The sequence below is a fragment of the Condylostylus longicornis genome, unplaced genomic scaffold (genome assembly GCF_029603195.1).
Source record: "Condylostylus longicornis isolate FDR11 unplaced genomic scaffold, ASM2960319v2 ptg000013l, whole genome shotgun sequence".
Lineage (NCBI taxonomy): Eukaryota > Metazoa > Arthropoda > Insecta > Diptera > Dolichopodidae > Condylostylus > Condylostylus longicornis.
The window spans coordinates 14,510,315-14,534,710 of record NW_026577982.1 but is presented as its reverse complement, the minus strand read 5'-3'; the positions used below and the strand labels follow the sequence as shown (position 1 = coordinate 14,534,710).

General features: G+C 25.4%; 3 protein-coding genes and 1 non-coding gene across 5 annotated transcripts; 3 read left to right on the top strand and 1 right to left on the bottom strand.

Moving 5' to 3' along the window:
• Window positions 1–854: 854 nt before the first annotated feature.
• LOC129605374 (sorting nexin-25) lies at window positions 855–6,668 on the bottom strand. The gene is made up of 13 exons (XM_055515088.1): window positions 6,327–6,668; window positions 5,176–5,272; window positions 4,498–4,632; window positions 4,205–4,381; window positions 3,957–4,129; window positions 3,643–3,891; window positions 3,427–3,584; window positions 2,653–3,357; window positions 2,447–2,602; window positions 2,215–2,352; window positions 1,563–2,129; window positions 1,378–1,503; window positions 855–1,309 (listed from the first exon to the last, which is right to left on the bottom strand). Exons 1-13 carry the CDS (start codon window positions 6,445–6,447, stop codon window positions 1,217–1,219), a joined length of 2,895 nt encoding a protein of 964 aa, XP_055371063.1. The 5' UTR covers window positions 6,448–6,668; the 3' UTR covers window positions 855–1,216.
• Window positions 6,669–7,302: 634 nt separating this feature from the next.
• Window positions 7,303–14,228, top strand: LOC129605197 (anaphase-promoting complex subunit 1). Of its 2 annotated transcripts, XM_055514803.1 has the most exons (18): window positions 7,303–7,434; window positions 7,509–7,827; window positions 7,888–8,430; window positions 8,522–8,741; window positions 8,796–8,957; window positions 9,035–9,221; window positions 9,284–9,546; window positions 9,602–9,867; window positions 9,943–10,505; window positions 10,565–10,727; window positions 10,779–10,871; window positions 11,016–12,038; window positions 12,095–12,313; window positions 12,380–12,509; window positions 12,563–12,997; window positions 13,073–13,318; window positions 13,375–13,708; window positions 13,773–14,228. In XM_055514803.1, the coding sequence occupies exons 1-18, from the start codon at window positions 7,411–7,413 to the stop codon at window positions 14,175–14,177; spliced, it is 5,595 nt and encodes a 1,864-aa protein (XP_055370778.1). In that variant the 5' UTR covers window positions 7,303–7,410; the 3' UTR covers window positions 14,178–14,228. The 2 variants fall into 2 exon arrangements, with proteins under 2 accessions (XP_055370778.1, XP_055370777.1); XM_055514802.1 differs by having other exon boundaries at window positions 10,779–12,038.
• A 4,679-nt stretch (window positions 14,229–18,907) lies between these two features.
• LOC129605578 (calaxin) lies at window positions 18,908–22,926 on the top strand. The gene is made up of 4 exons (XM_055515437.1): window positions 18,908–19,203; window positions 19,395–19,518; window positions 22,271–22,630; window positions 22,693–22,926. The coding sequence occupies exons 1-4, from the start codon at window positions 18,971–18,973 to the stop codon at window positions 22,810–22,812; spliced, it is 837 nt and encodes a 278-aa protein (XP_055371412.1). The 5' UTR covers window positions 18,908–18,970; the 3' UTR covers window positions 22,813–22,926.
• A 1,398-nt stretch (window positions 22,927–24,324) lies between these two features.
• Trnap-ugg (transfer RNA proline (anticodon UGG)) lies at window positions 24,325–24,396 on the top strand. Its single transcript has one exon. It is a non-coding gene; the product is annotated as a tRNA-Pro (tRNA).

The following is a 24,396-nucleotide window of genomic DNA, read 5'->3' as shown; positions in this document are numbered from 1 at the left end:
GCATGAAATTTTGTTTCTTCTAAAAGTAAATATATTTTTTTTTGAATTTCCATATTCGTTACTATTTATTCAATTTCGTCGTTACATGGGATTAAAAATTATCAAGTTAAAAAAATGAAATGATTAATGAATAGATCTTATATAATTTTAAATTCCAAAATTAAAATTAATTAATCTATTAAAAGTGTTTTGGGAATTTTGATTAATTAATCATTATAAAAATATTCATAGTAATTACAGAAATAGTAAATAGTATCGTATAAAAATTAAATACATTGTCAAAAATACAAATAAATATAAATTATTAAATTTAAAATTTTATTACTTCAAACATAAAATAAATAATTAGCTTTTTACTTTTTGGTAAAATGAAAATAAAAAGGAAAAATTTTTAAATTTTTATTAAAGTATAATTTTACCGGGATTAAAAATTTAAACTAATTTTAATTTAAAACTAACTAGAGTTAGTATGACTTTGCAATTTATCATAAAATATTTTTTCATAATTCTACAAATTACTCCTTAAAATTAATAAAATGTTTTAGAAGAATTTTTTTTAATTTTGGTCAGGTTATCATTTTCAACAGTTGAATTTAATACAACAAAAAAAAATAAGAAAAGTAAGACAATCTGATTAAAAATATTTTTACGTTGTTAATTATTTAAAATCAATTCAATCAATACGAAATAAAAAATATTTTAAAATTATGCATTGATTTTTAAAATTGAATGGTCAAAAATTTATGCATCAATACTTTCATACCAGTTTTTAAACATAATATACTGGGTCAAAATAATTAAAAAAATAAAATCAAGTTTAATTGTGATTGCCAATGATATTTATAATTTTGTAGCGTATTAAAATTGAAAAATATTTTATGATATGTTATACAAAATATTTCATTAACACTTTTCAATAGTTTTGACCTTTAAATTCAATACATGATTTAAGTTATTAGAAACATAGAAACACTATCTGTTGCTTACAGAAGGTCTTAATTTTGATATAAAAGAACAAAATAAATAATGAAATGATATTCTTATCTTCACGAAAGTCGTAATTGTACAATAAAATATATTAATAATATCATTAATATATTAGATATATGTATTTATAATGAAAAGGAACCAAATTTTTCACAACTTGGAATTTTATTCTTAAACAACTTAATACGAACCGATAAAATTGAAACAACAATTCCTAATGATTTAGAATTTATTGTTTAAGATTTGAATTTGTTTTTGGAATTGTGGGTTTTAGTTGCCTAATCTCTGGAAATAATTCTAACATGAAAATTTCTATGAATTCCTGCAAAAAAAAATTTTATTTTATATACATATTTATTAATCATATATGAGTAAACGAAGTGAACTTACATAAAAGAGTTGTTTGTTGTACATTGGATTTTGTAATGCATCAAATACCTTAAAAATTCCATGTTTAGCGGTTTGCGCTCCCAGTAAATTACATAATACTTCAGGAATGTTATCAGCTAGTAGTGCCTAAAAAAATTTTTTTCGAAATTTTTTCTTTTTACAAATTGATTAATAAATATAAATACTTTAGCCGCATTTGTTGTCATTTCTTTCATATCATCTGATCTAACCGGATAACTTGATGCTAAAATACCACCAGGCCAAAAAGATTTTAAGGCTGTCGACACATAAAAATGTAACATTGATTCTTCAAACAAATATGATATTGATTCCCTAATTTGACGATTTATTGTTCTACCATAAGTTAATTGAACAAAAGAGATCAATTTCTTTCGTAACCAAGTAAATAAACCACCCATATCAAAAATTTCACTCATTAGTGCGTATAGTGGTTCAGCTATAGAATCCTTAGAATCGATGTCAATATGAAACTTGCCATCAGTGTCATTTGAATTAGAACTATCCAAATATATAGATAAGTCATCATCTTCACGACAACCAGATAGGCCACCCCAGAAAGGATCCTTATTATTAGTGGAATCCGACTTACTGGAATCAATTTTAAATAAGGTTGATAATGAAAATTTTGATTTTTTTGGTGAGGGTGTTGAATACTTCAAATGCTCCGATGATGGACTAAGAAATGTATATATAGCTTCGCTTTGACTTAAATGTTCATCTTCCAAAATGAACTGAATAAAAAAGAGAAAATTGAAGATGAAAGATTTTTTTCTTTCTTATTTTTAATTTTTTGGTTTCATAAAAAAACATTCTTACATTTAAATATTTTTGGCTTTGTGCTTTGGCTTTTTCTAAAGAATTTTTGTCAGACTTCAAGAAAAACAATTTGAACGTTGTTGGCAATTCGTAAGATTTTAGTTCTTGGCTTAGAGGTCGTAATTTTCTATGTAATTCCTTTATATAAGAAAGTAAATCGAAAGATTACTTATCGTTGCAGTTTTCAGAAAGAGATCAATTTAAAAGAATAAATATTGTTCTAATTGCTTACATGAAATTGTGTTAGAGATCTTAATACAACCCAACCCGTGGATATGTTTTCTGAATCATTATACCCATTTTGATGCGTTCCATTTGCAGATGAATGAATATCTTGATTAACATGTACCAAAATCATAAATTGTGGAACATCTTTATCTTCGGAGATCTAAAATCAAACATGTTGCAGCTGACTAATAAAAAGTTTCAGTAACTTACATCTACACTTTGTATATCAGCTTTCCACTTTCCTAAATAATCACTCCAAATTTCAGTTCTTAGCAAGTGTGCTTCAATCTGTCTCTTCTCACCACGTAACCATTCAACCTCTTTTTCTAATATGCCCAATACTTTCGATTCAGGCTTAACAGAAGATTTCAAGGCTTCAAATGCCTGATTTTTATTTTCTAAACGTTCATGTAATTGCTCAAGTTTATTTCTCGCATAACTAGAATGATTTGTAAAATCCATTGTTGTGCACTCTGTTTCTAAAGAGGTAGTTTGATTTTCATCTTGACTTTCATTCACAAAATTAGAAATGTCCTTGAAATCGTCCGATGTTAAATTATCTTTTAGTTGACGGTACTGGTCACTTAATAAAAATGGTGGGTAGTATTTTTCTTCTAAAGTTTTGAAAATATTTTTTTGAATATCATAGAAGACATCTGGACCTGTATCGCCCAACAAAAATGTCTCAATTTTTTTTCGATCACTTTTATCTATATTAATCTCTGACATTGGCACACGTATATATGTGTAAAAAATTTCAGCCCCTAATTGATGCCAAGATAATTTTGAAGAATGCTTCAACTCTTCAACCGCCGTATAATAGCCAACCAGCGCGCTAGCTTTTAGTGGTTCTAAAAATAAAGTCAGATATCTTCTTCCAACTACGGTTGATAAAATATCAAGAAGTGATAGATTCTAAAATTTATTTCACATAATTTAGTATGAATAAAAAAATATAATAAAGCAAATTATATACGTTATTACCAAATCGTTAGTAAAATGGCCATCCCATCCAAACTTTGATAAATTTTTTTCACATTGCGATTTAGCGAATGTTAATTGCTGAACATACCTTTTAAGACGTAAGGCAGCCGAAACCTCAGATCTAGATAAGCAATTGTCTTCTTTATCTGGATCTAAACCTATGGACAAGTAATCTTTAAAAACCTTCATCAGTTTTAAAAAAAAAATTATATGTACCTTTAGATCTCTGTAGGTTTTGCATTGTTGTAGCATGCATTAAATCATTTATAATACTTGTTCTTATATGTAAAAGTTCATCAGTATTTGTTGAATTTTGAATAATTTTTAAAATATCCTCAAAGCTTGCAGCATACTCATGTGTTCTTTTATTCATAGCTTGTGCAGCAAGTCTCTGTTCTATATATTGTACAATTTTTTGATTAATATAATCTGGTGACGTTATCATTTTAATCATCGGGAAAAATACTAAAGTTAAAAGTGTGAAAAGAAATAATTAATGCCTGCATTTAATAAAAAAAAATTCTACATACTTTTATACGAAAGAATTTCACTTAAAAGAATTTTCAAAGGTGATAAAGAGTATCCTCTCGGCAGTAAAAAAATAATAACAATTTCTGTTAATTTTCTCAGAAACTCTAATTCTCTTTCTTCACTTTGTAAATATGAGTTCGTTGCAAACATTGGAGTTGTGCCAGTTTCAAGACTAAAATTATACTCATTAAATTTCATATTATATAATTATATAAAGATAAATAACTTTTCATATAGCAAAACTTACGCTCTAGAATTTGTAATACGTATTTTTTCTAGATGAACTGTTATACGATTGACCATATCTACCGCTATAACTTTAGGAGAGTCAATTTTAATTGATCTTTCACGTAACTTTTGTATTCCATTCCAAATGTCCTCGCGGAGTACATCGCTTAAATTTTTAGGTTTTGTTACTACTTGCCTATAAATAAAAATTAAGTTTCTTTTTAAAAAAGTGCTTATGATTAAATTAATTACAAATAATACTTTGTAAATAATTAGAACAAGAAACTAAATATTTTTAATAAAACTACTTACTTTAGCCATGGTGTAACAAAATCTTTTAAAGAAAATTCAATCAATTGTTGAAGCTGTAAATCAACAGTGCGTCCAAAAATTAAAGGCAAATTATTAGGATTACTTATTGGATTTGGTGGGTCAAAAATGCTTGATCTAAAATTAAATAAGAAAGCATTTCAGACAACAACAATATTAAACCAAAAAAAAAAACAAATAAATTTAGCAAAATTTTTTTATTTATTAATAAAATATGTAATTTAATACTGAATGTTTTTTGAGAATTTAATACTACAATTACAAAAAAACTGATGAAGGTTACAAATAATAAATTTTGCACAATTTTACAAATTAATTTTTCTAATATCATTTTAATTTCTAAAGAATAATAATGGGCACGATAATATTTCATGAATCGATAAATAATTGTTTATTAGATCGAGTTCATAACGAATTTATTACATTTAGGGTTTATTAATGATAAGGCGTCAAAACACAAACAAAATGCAATTTCATTATACCATAGTAGGTATGTTACAATCACATTTAATTAAAAAAAAGAAACAAAAAAAAATTAATTATTTATTTATGTACTTTTAAGAAATAATTGCGACTTTTATACTAAAAAGCTTTTAGATGAGATGAAAAAATAAATTACAATAAGCATGTATGTATGTATGCAAATTTTGAAATACTTACTTAGTAGCGTTGTAAAGTACATTCAATCTTTGAGGATGATCTTTCGTTTTTGGTTTCGTTGAAATAACATGTTGTAAATACAGAGTAGAAGTTACAGCTTAAAGTTAAAATAAAAAATTTTGTAATTAATTTGGTTGTTAATTTAAGTAGCTATTTTTTAAATGAAAATATTATTATTAGCTCCACACAAATTCAAAATTTCCACAAAATTACAGATATATATAATTATTCAATTTTGAAATGTAAACTGTACTGTTCTTATAATAAGAGGGCAATAAAATTATTTTAAAAATTCAATATAATTGCTTTTAAAAAGAAATATAATTTTGTTTATTAATTTTTTGCCCCATTTTCTTTTTTATAAGTATTTATTGATAAACTACAAAAGGAAGTTCCAATAGAATTTAAATATTTAATTGTAACCTACATTAATCAATTAATTTAGATCATATTTTTATTATTAAAATATTAAACATTACTTATAAAAAGATAGTTTGATATAGATAAATTGGATTTTCAACAGGTAGTGGATATTTATCTATACCTACATAAATCCTAAAAATTAACCTTCGTCATAACGGTAGTATTAATAATTTCAACAAGTTTTTTTTTTATTGGAAAATTATTGAGAACAAACCCGTATGTATTGTAGTACTGTATTCAAACATGCATAAATTTATACACCCACTTTTCACAAAAATTATTAATAGTATTAAATTGTAAATATTTAGGCAGATATGTATATAAGTAACATAAGCAGATAGGTACCCTACCTACATAATTTGTAAAATAGTAGATGGGAACCTACATACAAAATATATTTTCCATTTATATTACATATACTCGTATATGTTACCCTATGTACATACGTCTGTTCCTTCCTTCCTACACATGTATTTTTTAAGGAATTATTTATTTTACTTACATATTTAAATTTCATTTACATGGGTATATCATAAAAAATTAATAAATTGACAATAATTTTATTATTTATCCTTTATAAAAAATGGTAGGAAGGCGTGTATTGTATTTACATGTACATAATATATATTTTAAAACAAGCTTCCATAATTAGCAAACAAACTGTTTAATATGTCTGTTATCGATTTTTCCAAAGTCAAGGTAATGAACCTTTATTTTTGAAGACTTACCTGCAGACACTAAAATTAAAGAATATAATCCAAATAGGAAAATATATAAGAATGTTGGATAATACCAAATTAATCCAAATAACACAGAGAAACTTCCGGCTAACCAAATTGTTAAATTCATATTTTAAATTTTTTCTTTTTATTATTCCGTTTCCTTCAATGAGGTAATAAGAATATTATTTGCAATTCTATTTCAATATTTGTTTATTATTATTAGTTAAGCATTTAAAAAAATTTATTTTGAAAAAAATGTTAAAAAACTATTTATTTTAATATTTTTAAATACATTTTTTGGTATTATTTCTGTTTATAATTCAAATATTTTAATTTTTCATTTATAATTGTATATAGCGTTTAAAAGCAAAAAATAATAATTAAAAATTTTTCCACCTATTCACCAAACACAAGCAATAAGCACTGTTCTTGTTCTTATACTACTAGAAATTGCATCTGTTCATTTGATTTTTGAGTTTGATGTTAGTAGATGTACGTACGGATGTGTGTGATTCTGAAATTCTATAATGAAAAAACTATGACGTCACTTTTTGACAATCATATGTTCAAAAATTTTTGTTGTACATATTAATAAATATACACAATACCCGCCGCTAAATTGTTTACATATTTATTTGAAAGCGTTCAGAGATAACACTAAATAATTAAATTACTATTGCGATAAAAGCTGTACATACCTACCTTCCAATTTTACTATTGTATACTATTGTACTATTGTATGGTATAGTAAATGCTTTTGTTGTTATACAAAATTATTAAATTCTGTACATATTTTTAAATTATAACTTCAAACAAGAAAATTAAAATTTCAAATTTTATTATAAAAAGTACTAAAATGTAGTTGTTTGTAATACTAAAAAGTACTAATTTTCCAAACTAACTCGAAGAAACAATATGAGAACTGAAACAGAAAATTTGGCAATTCTGATATTTTGAAATATAAATAATTCTGTCTGTTGACAATTTTTATAATAAAAGAAAGAGGAAAGCCGGTTGTTTTTTTAATCTGGTTTAATAATTGATCTAAACAATTTTATAATACGCAAATCTGGATGACTCTAGTGAAGTTATGATCGCCGCCTCATCGCCTGTGGTAAATTATAAAAAGGGAAAATTTAGTAATTGAAAATTAAAATCTATGTTTCTTGTTTTTTTTATTCATTCTAGGAATTTATTCCAAGAGGTCGCCAGGCGGTCGAAGAACACCCGGGGCCTCAAAATCATAATAAGCAACAATTAAATATTCCAAGTGAGCACTTGTTATTACACCGTATGCAAAATTTTAATATATCATCTAATGATGAAATTAAAGAATTTTGGTCAATAAGATCAATATATAAGGATTTTGATGACATAAATCAAAAAATATATAGTAATTTACCAAAAGTTCAGAATCGAAATAAAAATTCTAGTTATATAACAGATTATTATATTAATTCAGAAGAAGAGTTGTATGTTAAAGGAAATACTGCAGTGTGGTCTAAAGGTTTGTGACAATAAGTAAAAATTTGCACATTTTTTTTCGATTTATAATACTTTTTTCCAGGTCTTTTAGAAGATGGAAGTGTTCTACCAAGAACTTGTTTTACATGTGATTCTCAAATAAGATTTGCATTCTTTTGTAATGAAAGCTTTATTCAAGCTCAAATAAATAAAGATGAGATAAAAACAGAAGAAAAGGCGCAAAACTCTAATGAAAATACTTCAATTTGCCTAATTGATTCCACATGTTTGCGTGTTTATTGTAGTAATGGCGAGGATTATCTTACAAATTTAGAATTTGCAGTATCCCATGTTTGGTCAACAAAATATGGAATTCTTTTAGAAAAAGAGGCATCAAATGCTATTATTCAAACTCATTTGATATCAATGCCCAGATTTTTCACTTTAACTCATCCGTTAGATGAAATGTGTCCATTGCTTAGTAAGTCAAGCACCGGAGGAATCGGCTACTTGACAGAAGCTGACTATAAAATTATATTTACAACACCACAAAGTGATTTGATTTTACTTTTTGATAATAAAATTGGGAAACATTTTGTTGCAAAACTTCGCAAAGCCACTGAAGATGAAATTCATGTCGTTGGATGTAAATAGTTATTAATATATGTTTTATCAAATTTTAATTTTATTTCGAAAAGTTTAGCGTGATTTCATGTTATAATTTAATATATTTTAAGGTGCAAACGAAACATGTGTTGGAACTACTTTTAACAGTACCAATAAACCTTCACAATACTTTTCCCACAATTCTTTAAAGATTCCTTCGTTTTCTAAAAACAGTCCTCTGGTTATGGGAAGATCGAGTCTAGGAAATCCGGGATATAGTTCGCATGTTGGAAAATTTTTAAACACTTCCGGAACACCTCCAGTTCAATCTAATCTCAGTGGACATTTTAAGTTAGTTGAAATTTTTTTCATAAATATATAAAAATATTAAACATTTTTCCGCAGTCGTTCAAATTTACAGTCACCTGTTGCAAGACTGCAATCATCAATAGGTCCTCATTCTATATCAGTTCAAGATATAAGAAAAGTTAGCCAAACTCAACCATCTAAACCTATTTTGCCAGAGTTTTGTTTAGAGCAAATATGGACAGAAAGTTTGATTGGAAAGTAAGATCCAAACAACCTATTTTACTTAAGCAAATTATGAATTATAAATTTCCTTTATAAATTTCCATATATTATAGAGATTTTTGTGAGGTAGCTTCACTAGCATTTATGCATACAGATTTAATTGGTCAAGTTTATTTATGCTACTTACTACCAAGGACTGGAAAATTGCAGTTATCACGTCTAGAAAAAACTAGTTCTCCTAATACTCAAATATTTGGAATGATATCGTCTTTACCAGCAAAGGATGCTGTAGTTTTAGAAGTACATATTTAAGTATTTAATATTAATTTTCTTTTTTTATACTAGTTTTTAATTTTCTGCAGAAAATGAATATGATTGCGATATTGGACTCCAATTCTTCTTTAGTTTTATATACTGGCCCAGTATTAATTTCTAAAGTTCATATATCTAGTTTAGCTATACCTACCTTTACTACACCGATAACGTGCACTACCGCTACACTTATGGCAAATTTTCCAAGACGAAGTAGTTTATTACCATCTAGAGCACAATCTGATTCTCAATTTGATGATGAATTAAACTTATTGTCTCCAGTTCAACCATTACATGCATCGCTTCCAAATAAGTAAAGTAATGAAAAAAATATAATATTCATTTATAGTAAGAAATTGTTTTTCCAGAGTTTCAAATTTATGCATAGGTCTTAGAGATCCAGCAGGAAATAGATTGACATTAACATATGGATGTGGAAAAATGTACCGAATATCATTACCTTTGATGAACGAAAATCATTTTATTACCCAATGTATATACGCATTAAGACAAGTATTAAAAAAAGATGTATATGTCCAACTGTTAGTTAAATGGTATAGCGCTCGAAATGTACCAGGTTCACAAAACTTTAGCTACAAAAAGGAATGGGAAATATTTTCAAATGTGCTTTCAGGTTTCTATTTTTTTTTCAATTCTAAAAAACGCAAATATTTCAAGAAATCAAGAAATAATCAAAAACTTGTTTTAGAATTACTCGGTCGTTCTGTTTCTACTAATGAATCTGCTTCAAATATGGTTATAAGTGATGAAGCCAAAAAACGTCGGAAAGATGATGATGATACAAGTGTTTGCGGATCAAATGAAGATTGGGAATTTTTAATTTCTTTCGAGTCAAATAAAAAAATTTCAGAATCTGCAACTACAATCCTCCATGATGACAATTCGGCTCCACTTTTTTCACAAGTTCCAGTTATTTTCTATACACTTCATTTACTTTTTGAAGATTTTAAACTTAATTCTATGTTTGCCAAATATCTTAAATACTTAGCAGAATTCCTATATGAACTTGCTCTAAGTATGAAACTTAGCTCTTACTGCTTACATTATACACTGAATTTTCCTTACTTAAGGAAGATTTCATCTCATGACTTTTATAACGAAGAGGATGCCGCCAAAATGCAGCATAAACATTTATTAACGGAAAGAGTTCCAAATATTTTTCAACAGATTTCAGATATTATTCATGGGCGTGAGATCTCCAAATACCCGTGTATTTTTAAAGTGAATACAATGAGTAAGAATGTAGTTCAGGTAAACTTTGTGCACAGTAATAGATTTTAAAAAGTTTTGAATTTAATTTTTGATTAAAGTTAGTATCTTTAATTATACATGGTCATGAAAAAATACGAAACTGGTTACAAAATTTGGAAATTCCCGGAACACAATCAATGGAAATTTCAAAAATCAAAAAGAGATACATATCTACCAACTTGAACCGAAATGTACAGCTAATTCAAATGCTTATTAATATGGGTATAATGAAATATATTTTAATCGACTTAATATTACTGTTTTTTATTTCAGACATGAACCGAAAAGATATAGAACGCTTGCCAGCTTCTATTCATTTTATAATAGCCCAGTCTTTGGAGTACAGTAGATTAGTTCCCCCAACAGGTTTTCCATTTCTAGCTTATGAGTTATTATTACGCTCGGATCTAGTAGCACATGCTAAAACTTCAGTTTTGCAAATAGATCGTAGTTTTATTGCTAATAAATCTAGTATAAATAAAGAGCACTCTCTTTCACCTAACGTAATAGCTACGCCAAATTTTCTCACCAAATCTGAATCAAGCACTAGTGACGAGGATGGTATGGAAAATATTAACACAAAATTATTAAGCTTGCGTTTTCCTGATGATTTACGTATTACTGAAGTTCGTCGATTGCTAAACAGTTCTGAACCTGTTTTAATTGATTTAACTCAATCTCCAGGAGTTACGGACCATGAATTTATAGAAGAGCAAGAAAAACAATTATATGCTCTTTGCACGAGAACTATGACTTTACCAATGGGGCGAGGAATGTTTACATTAAGAACATCAATTCCAGCACCGACTGATTCGATGCCAATACCAAAACTATGTTTAACCGGAAAAGAGCCTGTAAAAGGAGCGACAATTGAAATGCAATTAATTGAATTTCCTGCGAATATGAATCTTTGGCCATCTTTCCACAATGGTGTAGCGGCAGGACTTAAGATATCGCCCCATGCGAAAGATATTGATTCAACTTGGATTGTATATAATAAACCAAAGGGGCAAGCAGATATTCCTACTGAGCATGCTGGATTTTTGATGGCGCTTGGATTAAATGGTCATTTGAAAAGTTTATCGTTTATGAGCGTGTATGAATATTTAGTAAAGTGTGATGAAATGACTAGTGTAGGGCTTTTATTGGGCATATCAGCAACACATAGGGGCACGATGGATAATACGACAACCAAATTATTGAGCGTCCACATAGAAGCTCTGCTCCCAGCAACAGCATTGGAGCTTGACATTCCTCAAAATACCCAAGTAGCTTCTTTAATGGGCATTGGTTTATTATATCAAGGTACAGCCAAACGACACATCGCAGAAGTTTTATTACAAGAAATTGGAAGACCTCCAGGTCCTGAAATGGAAAATAGTGTAGAAAGAGAATCGTATGCTTTAACAGCAGGACTCGCTTTAGGTCTTGTAACTTTAGGACAAGGAGAATCGCCCGCTGGGCTAAGAGATTTGCAATTACCAGATACTTTGCATTATTATATGGTTGGTGGAACAAAAAGGCCTTTAACTGGTTAGATCATGAAAAATATGAATTACTTTATAAATAAATCATATTTTGTTTTGCAGGTTCTCAGAAAGAAAAGTACAAATTGCCATCGTTCCAAGTTCGAGAGGGCGATACTGTTAATATTGATGTTACAGCTCCAGGGGCAACACTTGCATTGGGATTAATGTTTTTCAACACTGGAAACAAATCTGTAGCTCAGTGGATGATGCCACCAGACACAAGTTATTTGCTAGATTTGGTCAGACCAGATCTATTGTTATTACGCATTATAGCGAAAAGTTTGTATTACCCTAGAGCTATATTCGACTATAAATTTATGTTTGACAAGTTTTCATTTTAAATAGACTTAATATTATGGAATGAAATTGGTGATGATTACGATTGGTTGTTTGGTCAATTTCCCTCTAAACTTGAATTTGATTTGAACCGTGGACCTCAAGATAGTGGAAATGGAATCGATCATGAAGCAAATGCGTAACAATTTTCTAGCATATTCTTTTCAAAATGCATAAAATAGTAAATTTTAGACAAGCATACTGTAATATTGTTGCGGGGGCTTCTCTTTGTATCGGCCTTAAATATGCAGGTACTGAAAACCATAAAGCTTTTAAAGCTTTGAAAAGAACAATTAAACTAATTTTATCTTGGAATGGACAATATGTTGGTGAATTTGCTGGCAAAGCCACTGTAGAAAGTAGTTTGATTTTAGTATTAATTTCTTTATCACTTGTCTATGCTGGTACTGGTAATATTGAAATTTTGAGAATTATTCGTTACCTTCGTTCTCGAATCGGTCCTTCACATTCACAAGTTACTTATGGATCACAAATGGCTATTCATATGGCCCTTGGGTTTTTATTTTTGGGTGCAGGACGTTATACTTTGTCTCGAACGCCAGAAGCTATAGCTGCATTAATTTGTGCTCTATTTCCAAAATTTCCAAATCACAGCAATGATAATAGGTAAGAATTAAATTTTTTAATAAATCGGAGTAAAAAATTCTTAAAATATTTTTTTCTAAAATTGTAAAATATAAGGTATCACCTACAAGCTTTTCGACATTTATACGTACTGGCAGTTGAACCCAGGTTATTTTTACCAAGAGATATAGATACTGGAAAATTATGCTTGTGCCGCATAGAAACGGATGGTGAAGTCATAGAAAAATTTCCGATGGCTCCTTGCATGTTGCCAGAACTTTCAACTCTTAAGAGTGTTAAAGTAAATGATCCAAATTATTGGCCAGTATGTTTTGAAAGAGGGAGGAACTGGGATCAATTGGAGTAACGAAATATATTTTTTTTGTGATATATTATTTATTACTTGAATATTATTTTAGAAATGTTTTGAAAAATTGCGGATGTATTGATATTAAGAAACGAGCAGGTTGTTTATCTCATTTGGAAGATCCAGATCGATTGAAAAGCATTTTAGCTCAAACATTGACCACTGAACAATACAGATGCTGGAAGGTTGATATAAAATCATTGTTAGCTTTTTCTACAGACAAAAAACTCCTAGAATTTATCGAAAAATTTTTGGATCTAAAAGAAAGCAAAAATTTTGTTTCTAATAGTGAACTAGAAAAATCTCAATTATTTCTTATAATTTTTTATACTTGCCTAAGTAAGGATAAAATGCACGCGCTCCCACTTTATTTGTCGTTAATAAATGTAAGAAATTGTTATATAATCCATTTTTTTTCGAAATAAAAATTTTTTCTTCCATTAATTGCAGGATCTAGGTGTACTAGAAAAAAATCCAAGTAGTCAAATTGTATGGCAATTCAAAATAATTAATGCAATGCAAATGTTCAACAAAGACGATATATTTTTGTCAAAAGAAATTTTGGGTTCCATAGTCGAAAAGTTCAAAACAATTTTGGAAAATTGGAGAGATGAATTTAAATTACAATTAAAAAGATTTATACAATCTTCTGATGTGAATCTGGAAAATATGCCTGAAAACTCTTTGGAAAAAATTTCAGCCGTTATTACTTATTATGATCTTGATCCGAATATTGGAAGCTTAGTTGATTTAACATCAGAAGTAAATTATTTACAATTGATATTTCAATTAAAAAGATGTGGTTATGATGTCGAAACTATTAATTGTTTATTAAAAATTTTTAATATTACTTAAAATAAAATGAAAAATGTAATAAATCTAGTTAATTAAATTTTTTGCTCTTAACATATTATATTTTTATACTTGAATTTTGTTTGTAATACAATTTTTTTCTAATAAGAAGAACCCATTTCCGTTTTTTTCTATTTTAATCTGTTCGTTTTTAAACTGTTTTTTTAAAATATGAACAATTTTTATTTTTTGCAAATGTTCAAATTTTTAAATTTGTTTATTAAAGAATAAATAACTAAAATCGAGAAAAATAAGATTGATTTATACAAATGAGTATTTTTATATTAAAAAAATATTGTTGAGCTGCAATTTTATCATCAAAAAATTAATTTTATTCATAAATTATTGTATATAATAACAAATACAGTTCAATTCCATTCATATACCATTTTAACCTTAGTAACCAAACAAAATATTCAATAAAAGATATTTTCTTGGGAAATACTGCTGATATATTGATTTGGATAATAAAAAAAAAAAATTAAATAAAGTTAAAAAAATATTTTGCAAAATTTTCGAATAGTAACCAAAATTGTCTTCTTCAATTAAATTTTGAATTATTTTATACAAATATTTATAATTCATACAAATAATTTTACTTTAATTTTTAAAGTTGTTTGATTTAATATCGGTAAGCTATTTTGTTACATTTTGTTTTTAATATATTTTTTTTACATTGACCAGTTTTCATTAATAGTCTATTGAAGCTATGTGATTTAATATATTTAATAAAATTTAATATAATTTTAAAGTTTTAATAATAAAAATTTAAAATATAATGTCCATAACTAGAGTTTCAAGGTCAAAAAATTTCATTACTGAATGCTGTAGCAAATATTGATTAAACAATTTTTGTTATTTTCTCAATAATATAATAAGGAATAATATATAAAATACAAAGAATTGTAAAATTTTAATGAAACTCTTATTCAACTATTAATTTTAAAAAATATGGTATCTAAAATTTAGGTAATCTCTTACATATGCCAATCAGAAGTGAATTTAAATTGAATAAAAAAATACCCATGTTTATTCATTTTTTGTTTTATAAAGTAAGTAAATGAACTAATAAATTTTTATAAGTATACATATTATTTGAAATTCTATTAATTGCAAATCATAAAGCTGTAATAAATATTAATTGCAAACTGTTCAATCAATAAATTTTAAATATCGTATTAATAATTCAGAACAGAAATGTTAATTAGTGATAAAGACATAAAATTGTTATTACTTTTAAACCCTACATAAATATTATTGGCGACAAGGTTTGATTATAATGCTCGTGTCTGCAATTTTAAGTGATTGTTATTTTATTGTTCTTATAATATTAAGTGCAAGGGTACTATATACTTCCACCTTAAACTAAGTTTGCATTTTAAAAATATTTTGATGAAGAACTATCTCTTGCTTTACAACATCATTCTTAAATGAATATTATTTATCATGCATAGTGAATTCGAACACTAAGAAAAACTTAACACAATATTATACATACGAGTATTGTAAATTTTGAACAGAAATGTTGAACCAGGAAACAAGAAATTTAATTATTAAATATAAAAACTAAAATCAAATCAACTGTTATCTTTAATAGTTAAATTTATATTATATCCAGTTTATTTACAATGTTAAATTTATTATACCTTGCTATATATTTTTACAATATTTTAATACTTCATATTTTGTCTGATAACATAAATTTTATTTAATAAGAAATAATTTCAAAAATTATTTAAACAAACTATTCTTTGAGTATTTAATTTAACTGAACCTATTTTTCATTATGAATTTATTAAGATCCAAGATTATGAATTTATTAAGATTAATTAATTATAAAATTATGAAAAACTTAAGACTGCGCAATTTTAATTAAGACTGTAGAGTTATTTAATTACAGTTTAATATATTTATTAGAGAAACTATGTACTTATGCAGCTACTTCAGTAGTTTCTTGAAAAATATTATTATTTATAGTTAATTTTAATATATGTCGGTTATTATATTTTTTTATTGAATGAAGCGAAAAACAACGTACCTCATGTACTAATGTTTAAAAAACTCTTGTAGTAATAATATTTAGTTTCCACATTTATGTTCTTTTATACATAAAAAATTTCAATTTATAGAATTGTTTTTAAGTTACGTAATAATGTAAATTGACAGACATGTAAGTATGTATGCATGTTTCATATATGAATACTTTTAAAAAGGATATTTCTACGTATTAAAAAATATATTTATACAGTCATGCATATGTTAACATATGTACATATGAATATACAAGTTTTTTAAATTAAAATGAGCAATGAAAATAAATGAAATAGCAAAAAATGAAATGATCGACCAAACAAATCACAATTATTTTTGTTGTTTTTTTTTTCATTATTTCAATGGAAGTAAAGTTGAACATAATGTATGCATGTATACATGTGCATATATGAGGGTGGGTGGGTGGCAGTTTTTCATTTTTATTTGAAATAGAATTTTACATATAAAAATCACATATGTATGTGTATATATATTTGAACAAAAATTTAGAATTTTGCTTAAATTGGTTTTCATATAATTTTTGTTGGTTAAAATTCTTACCGTTATTCAATTAAGGTGCACAAATGAAACATTTTTTTTTATATTTGTTTTAAATTAACTGGTAAACAAACATATTGTAATTCTTTGTAAAAAGAAACCTGTTATTAAAAGAGAATTACTTCAGAAATTGTAAAGACCTTGATTTCCATATCGTAAAATAAACATTTTCACTTAGTCTTCTATATTGTTCGTTAGTCTTCCATAAAGTTTTCTATAATGCAACACATTTCAAGTTGTAAAAATAGAGTTCTAGATACCCGACAGAAACGAAAACAGAATTGTAAAACTTATTAAGGTTTCGGATACAGTTCAAAGGTTTATTTGAAAAAAAAAAAGAGAAATTTTTTTGCTAGCTAATTTGCAAGTTATCAATCATTTCACATAACTTGAAGTTTATAGTCTCGTTAATTAAATTTATGTGAGATAACCTTATAATTACCAACTTTTCGTACACTACGAGTATTAGTCTTAAATCAGTAACTTTTGGCATTTGTCTTTTTTTTCAGAAACAGGAAGTTGTAGAACTTTAAAATATTTACCAGACAAATTTAATAAGTATTTTACCCCGTTTTCCTTTTAAAGGAACTAAGGTTTCTTCTTAAACGAATGCAATTAGAGCATAAGTGTAAAGCTTTTCAAATGTTCTTGTAAATTTTCGATATTAAGCTAAGTTCAATAAGAATATTATGAAGATTAATAATATTTCAAGTTTTTTAATAAAGCAAAATTTGAATAAAAATAAAATAGTAAGCATTATTTTGCAAAAATAATTTATAAATTCTTGTTTTTGTTAAAATTTATTTTGCATTCATTATTTTTTAAACGAAAATTTTGCATATAGAAAATTATTTCAAGAAAAATTGCTTTTATGTACAAAAAAAAACCAAAAAACAGGCATGTTACGGTATTTTGAAGAAATTTTTAGGGTAGATCATATTTCATATAAAAAAAAACAAAAGATTTTTACATTGCATGACTTCATTTTTTTCTTTTTGCTAATAGAAATTCATCATTCCTTATAGCGAGGCAACAGTAATTTTTAATAAAGTTTGCCTTTTTTTCTAATATGCTGTCTAAAATCACGTGAATAATTAAAGTATTTAATTTTATTTACTTTATTTAGTAACGAACCATTTCTCTTCCTCAGTTAAGTATAATAATGTAGCTACATGCTAAGGTAAAAAAAGTACATTAACATTAATTCTATTTTTGTGTTATACAATTATTTTTTCAAAATGTACTATGATAAAAAAGAAAAAGGTGGCCGCATGTTCAAAAATTATTCTTATAAATGTTCTAATTACCGTATAAACTTTTAGAAATATGTACATAATTCTTTTTTTTTGCATTTTGTAATAAGTATATTACAGTTTTTGTATAATTATTTGAAAATTAAGAGAAAGTGATAGAGTTATGACTCTTAACATAAATTAGTTATTCAAAATATTGGATTCAATTCGCAATATAATTCGACGGGAAAATCAATGAATGTTAAAATATTAAAATAGAAGTTTAAACCGTCACTGTAATTCCAAGGACCATTTCGATGAATTGAGGTGGTCCATATAACAGTTTTCAAGAAGAACAATATTTTATTAATTTTATAATAAAATATATAATTAAATATATATGCTGATATAACATTTATAGTAAATTAAAAATCCTTATGGCCCAATTTTTATGCAAGGCAGTTACCAAGGGCTCATTTTTTAACTAATATTACTTTTAGTTTACAGAGCAGGTAACTTGGTTATATTTTCATTGAGTAAATTAAGCAGAAACAGTAGTAGATGTTACACTACTTATATACATATAAAGCTAATCAAGTAAATCATAATTTCAGTTGTATTTTATAAGAAGTTGGAAAATTTCTATATCAAATTTCCATTTTTTATTTTTTTCTGTTTATTCTTTTTGTATTGTTCAGTTGAATTAGGTGTGAATAAATTTCATTATATTATTTTATTTTTTTTTTTTATTTTTTTTTTATTTAAGGATAAAGTTCCCAACAATTTTTTTTTAATTCAACAAAAGGATTATACAAAACCTAATTTTCTATTATAATAAAACACAAAAAGGGAAGAAAAAACAAACCACTTTAAACGCAAGTTATAGTTAAAAGAGAGGAAAAGAGAGAAAAAAAAGAACAATTACCTATAATACAATATTTGTTTAAAACTTTTCTATTATACATACTAACAATCATGAATAGAAAAAGTCCAGCACCACGCGGTGAACGTGTTGTTGAATCAATGCAGCATTCAACCAAGGGAACAATGTTATTACGAAGTATATCAATGTTTTTAGTTGGAAGTAAAGGTGCCAGTTCAAAAAGTCGTTCAAGCAGTAAACAAAGTTCGCGCGTAATGGATGATCAAAGTGGTAAAGTAAATCCAAAAATGATGGATGTATTAAGAAAGAAAACAAGATTTTCAAAGTGAGAAAAATTAAAAATTAATTTAAAAATTTTAAAAATTATTTTTTTTATTACCTAATTTAAAAAAAATTAAAAGAATATTTTTAATAAATTTTAATTTGTAATTTTTTTTCTTTTCTCTGCGCATATTATTTGTTTGTGATATTAAAATTAAAAAAACAAAAAAAAAACAAATTTAAAAATTGAAATAGAGATGAAATTGAAGCGTTATGTAAAATTTATAAAAAATTGGTTTCAAATTGTCAATATGCAGCAAGAGCTTTAGCAACAGCTCCGGCAACTTCTGTTATAGCAAAACCACATGCAACAACTGAAGTAAGTTAAAATTATTTTAAATTGTTCACAATTAAACTAAATTATGTCACAAATTAAACTAAATGTCACAATTAAACTAAATTAAATTAATTGCATTTATTTCAAATTAGTCTTCAAATGCATACTTAAATTAAATTTTGAGGAAGTTATATGAGTTTTATTTACATTGTTTTTAATTATGAATTAAAATAAATAATATAAAAATATAATTCTTAAAAATTCCATATAAAATGTACTGGTATAATTAATTTCAATTGCAAGTTTTATTATCATATATGAACTTGACTTCTTAAAGCTTATTGTAACAGTATAATTATTAAGTTGTTGAACTACCATATGAAATTTTTAAGTTCAAATGTGAACTATACAAGAAGTTCACTGTTAGATTTATTACTTTCAACATTAAGTACTGCAATATAAATAAAGTTTTTTCAATTCAAAAATTTTTTTAAATTTTTATTCATTAGATTTATCTCATAATCAGTTTTAAAATCTATATTTACGAACTAAACAAAATATAGACTATGTAACCTTCCTTATATAGGAGGCTCCAAGATCAGAAATTTGTTCATTTTTAATTACAGTAGAATAAAAGTTTAGTACAATAACTAAAAAATAATTAGTAAATATAAAAGATTTCTAGGTGCACAAAACAATTTGCAGTTAAGAAAATGTTATATTAAGAAACTCTTTCCTGTTTCTTATTAAAATAAATGAAAAAAATAAACCTGGATAAACTTTGCTCAAAAAATGTTCCAAATTTACGTATAAATACTTTAATTAAATTAAAAATAAAGAGAAAAATAATTCTTGTCCACTTGGCTATATTTAATTCTGAACAATTACAAAATACCAAAAACTTGTTTCCTGTTTTGCTTAGAAGATCTTATTAGTTGTTGTACTTTTGAATGCCATATGCTATAAACTGATATTTTGCTCCGCTATATACTTTATTCGAAGCTCATTCAATTCAATAATTATTTTAAAATTTTGCTCTGTATAATTCAAATTTGTTAAAAAATAAATTTCAAATAAGTTATACTGGCCAATATTTTAAACAATCAATTCAGTCACAAATCTTTAGCACATTTTTGTATAAAATGGTAAAAGTTCAAATAAAATAAAATTATTTTCATTTTATGGTGTTATACAAATCATTATCAAATTTCTCATTAAGAAATTATAAATTTACTTTAGAATTTATGCTTGTATTCAAATTTAGGGAGCTTTGTGCACATATTTATTTATTTCTTAATATTTCATCATGTTGTCTCGAAAAAATGATTGTATATTAAATATTTTTGAATTAATATAGGTCAGTTAATCAATTTTTTATTTATCACTTCTTCTATATTTAATTTTGTATTCAATAAAGAAAAAAATCATTACCGTGCTTTATAATCATTAATATTTTTTTTTATTTTCTAAATTAAGTATAACTATATAAAATTCATTTTATATAAATTTCCATAATAGTTATATTTTGCCACACCATTTAATGTTAAAAAGTTATACGATAATGATAAAACTAATAACGCAGACTTATAAGACTGTGGTGTAGGTATTTAATTTTTAAAAATAATTGCATATTTATAGGGTACTTTAATGAAATTACCAATTTATTAACTTCCTTCTTTTCTTTTGCCTTTTTTTTTTGTTTTTAATTTTATCATTCTCCTCACAATTCTATTACAATTCGTTAGAACAAAATGGATTTCCCCAAAATAAAATATGTATGTATATATATATTTGTAAATAAGTTGGAGTATTTGTTAAATTTCCCTTTTGATTCAATAAATTTTTATTAGTATAACAACTAGTAAATAAATTCAAAACTGTATTATATTCAATATTCCTTTTATATGTTAAAAAATAAATTCTTTAAGAAGTTAAGGACCATAAAAAGGTCTTATATTCTAAAATATTTTTTTAATTTTTTAGGCACGCGATTCGATTTATGAGTTAATTCCGTTGTTGTGCTTTAATATACATATGTATTATAAAATTTGAATTGACATATGTTTTGTGTCAATAGGAATCAATATGATATTGAATTAGAACAAAAAATAGATTTGCGTGTGGGTATAGAACCCTTTCTGAAAGTTATTGTTGCATAAAATATTATTGTTGGCATAGTGTAGGAGTAAATTTTATTAATTACAAATTTATTGTTCTTTTTAGAGTTTTGGGAGATTTTATATTTATTTTAATAAGGTAGATTTTTGTTTTAGCACAAGAATTGACAGTTTTTAAGAAATTTGATATTATCGAACTTTTTACATTTGATTTCTATCTGTGTGAGGCTATACCATATTAAAACCGCAATAACTGGAATTTAGGATGATTTTGTTTTGGTTTTTGGTAAGGCATAATTTTGATATTCTACCTATCATGTTTTGAAGAGGACGACGGCCTAATAATGCTTCCAAATTATTATGATATTTAACAAAATTTTGATAAAGAATGAAATTTGGTTAGCAATTAAATTCATTTCAGAATGACTTGTCCTATATATAATGATATTTGACGCGTCTTTGACTTTTTTAGCGGGAAATCAATACTAGCAGTAAACTAAATTAAAAGTATATTTGATCATTAAGTCTAAACGTACAATTTGTATGCCTATTAAAATATTGCCATATACAATTTTAAAATTTTAATTAAAAATTAATTAATTTATTTTTAAATCACTTAAACTCAAATTTTAAATTAAAATCAATTTTAATCTTATTGTATTATTCTACTTGTATAGGGAATTGATAGAATCGTTTTTCGTGAATTATTACACAGTACTTTTGATATCATTACTGAAGAAATATTAATGGAAAGAATGTTTTGTAGTTGGGATAAAGCTCATGAAGGATTACCATTACGTTTAGAAGGATGGCTTTGTGGTCTGTCAGTATTTTTACGTGGTAATATTGCTGATAAAACTGCATTCTGTTTTCGTGTATATGATTTAAATTCTGATGGTTATATAACAAAAGATGAAATGTTTACATTATTAAGAAATTGTTTAATTAAACAACCACAAGATGAAGATCCAGATGAAGGTGTTAAAGATTTAGTTGAAATCATATTAAGAAAATTTGATTTAGATAAAGATGGAAGAGTATGTGTATGATGAAATTTAAATTACAGATCATCTATTGTGTTTTTTTTCTTTATTTTTAGATATCATTTGATGATTATTCGAAAACAGTGAAAGCTGAACCATTATTGATAGAAGCTTTTGGACAATGTTTACCAACTGAAAGTGCAACTCTTTCATTCTTTGCTACACTACAAATGTAGAGTGTTAATTTTATTCTATTAATCGTTTATGTTTAATGTTACTAATTAAAATAATTATTTAATGTTTAATAAGAAAATTTTTTAAAGTGTATTAATTTTTATGTACGCGTATGATTCGATCTTACATTTTTAAGTTAATTTAGTTTTTATTCAAAAATATTTATTATTCGTTGTAAAATAAAATATTTCTTAAGTAGAAAAATTTGTGTATTATAAATTTTCAATTTTTCTATTTTAAATTTTTTTATAGGGTTATTTTAATAATTAAAAAAATTTTTTATGAGCAGAGAAACAACTTAGATTATTAATTTTTTGTTTTCCCTGTCATGTATCACGTAAATTAGTTTTAAAGCCCGAAATAATGTTGCAAGCTATTACATGGTTATTGTTACAAGCTAGACTTTTTTAATTATTTTTAAGATAATTCATTATTATGGCTGTAGTGTTTGAGATAATAATGTTAAATTCGTTATTGAATTTGAAATAATGACTAAAATTATTTCTATATCGTATAGAAACTAGCAACTGTATATAAAACTAGCAGCTGTGACTAATTAAAATTATACATTGTTTTTAAGCATCTGTTTTTTAAATTATTTATTGACTTTAAATAAATTGAAGACATTTTCATATGTATGAGTATATATGTATAATTGTATAATAATTCGTTCTGTTATGAAAGTACTTTTGTTTATTCGTTAAAAAAGCAATAAACTTTTCTCTAATTTTTTTTTTTTTTGTAGTTATATGAATTTTAATGGCAAAATAGGTGCCATTTGAATCAAAATTTCAAACAAGACTCTTAAAAATTTTCATTAAAATCAAATTTTTCATAAATTTTTATTTCACATTCTGTATCTTATGAATATGAAATAAATAAAGTAAATATATAAAATAAGGTCAATAAAATTTATTTGATTTTTTTTTTTAAGTTCTATTCATCCCAAAAAAAAAATTGTATTTTAATCTAAAAATAAAATTGTAAAATGAAAATACACAAATATCGAAAAATAGCTATATAAAAATTTTCTTTTATAGAAAATTTTAAATGACTCAATTTTCAATCTATTTTCGTATATTGCGTATACTTCGAATACTATAACTGCAATATTTTTAATAAATCAATTCATAATTTGAAATTTTATTTAAAAATATGGAAGCATTTAATTTATATATAACCTGATATTTATCGTTTTATATTACAGGTATTATATATAATTAAAAATTTTTATTAATTAATATTTTTTATATAGATTTTAATAACCGGTAGTTTCGGATTGCACGAAGTATAAATTATACACTTATAAATCGTTTTATATCATATGAGCTTTTTAAATATTTATTCAATTATATAAAAAATACGATATTAAGTAATTTACTATAATTTTTTATAAAATAGAAAATTACCATACGTGAACATAATATTAAAAGTTTCGTATATGATATAAAATTATCAATTCCATTTTATAATAACATTTTTTTAGTTCAAATACAAATAGTATTACATTTATCGGCTCAATGGTCTAGGGGTATGATTCTCGCTTTGGGTGCGAGAGGTCCCGGGTTCAAATCCCGGTTGAGCCC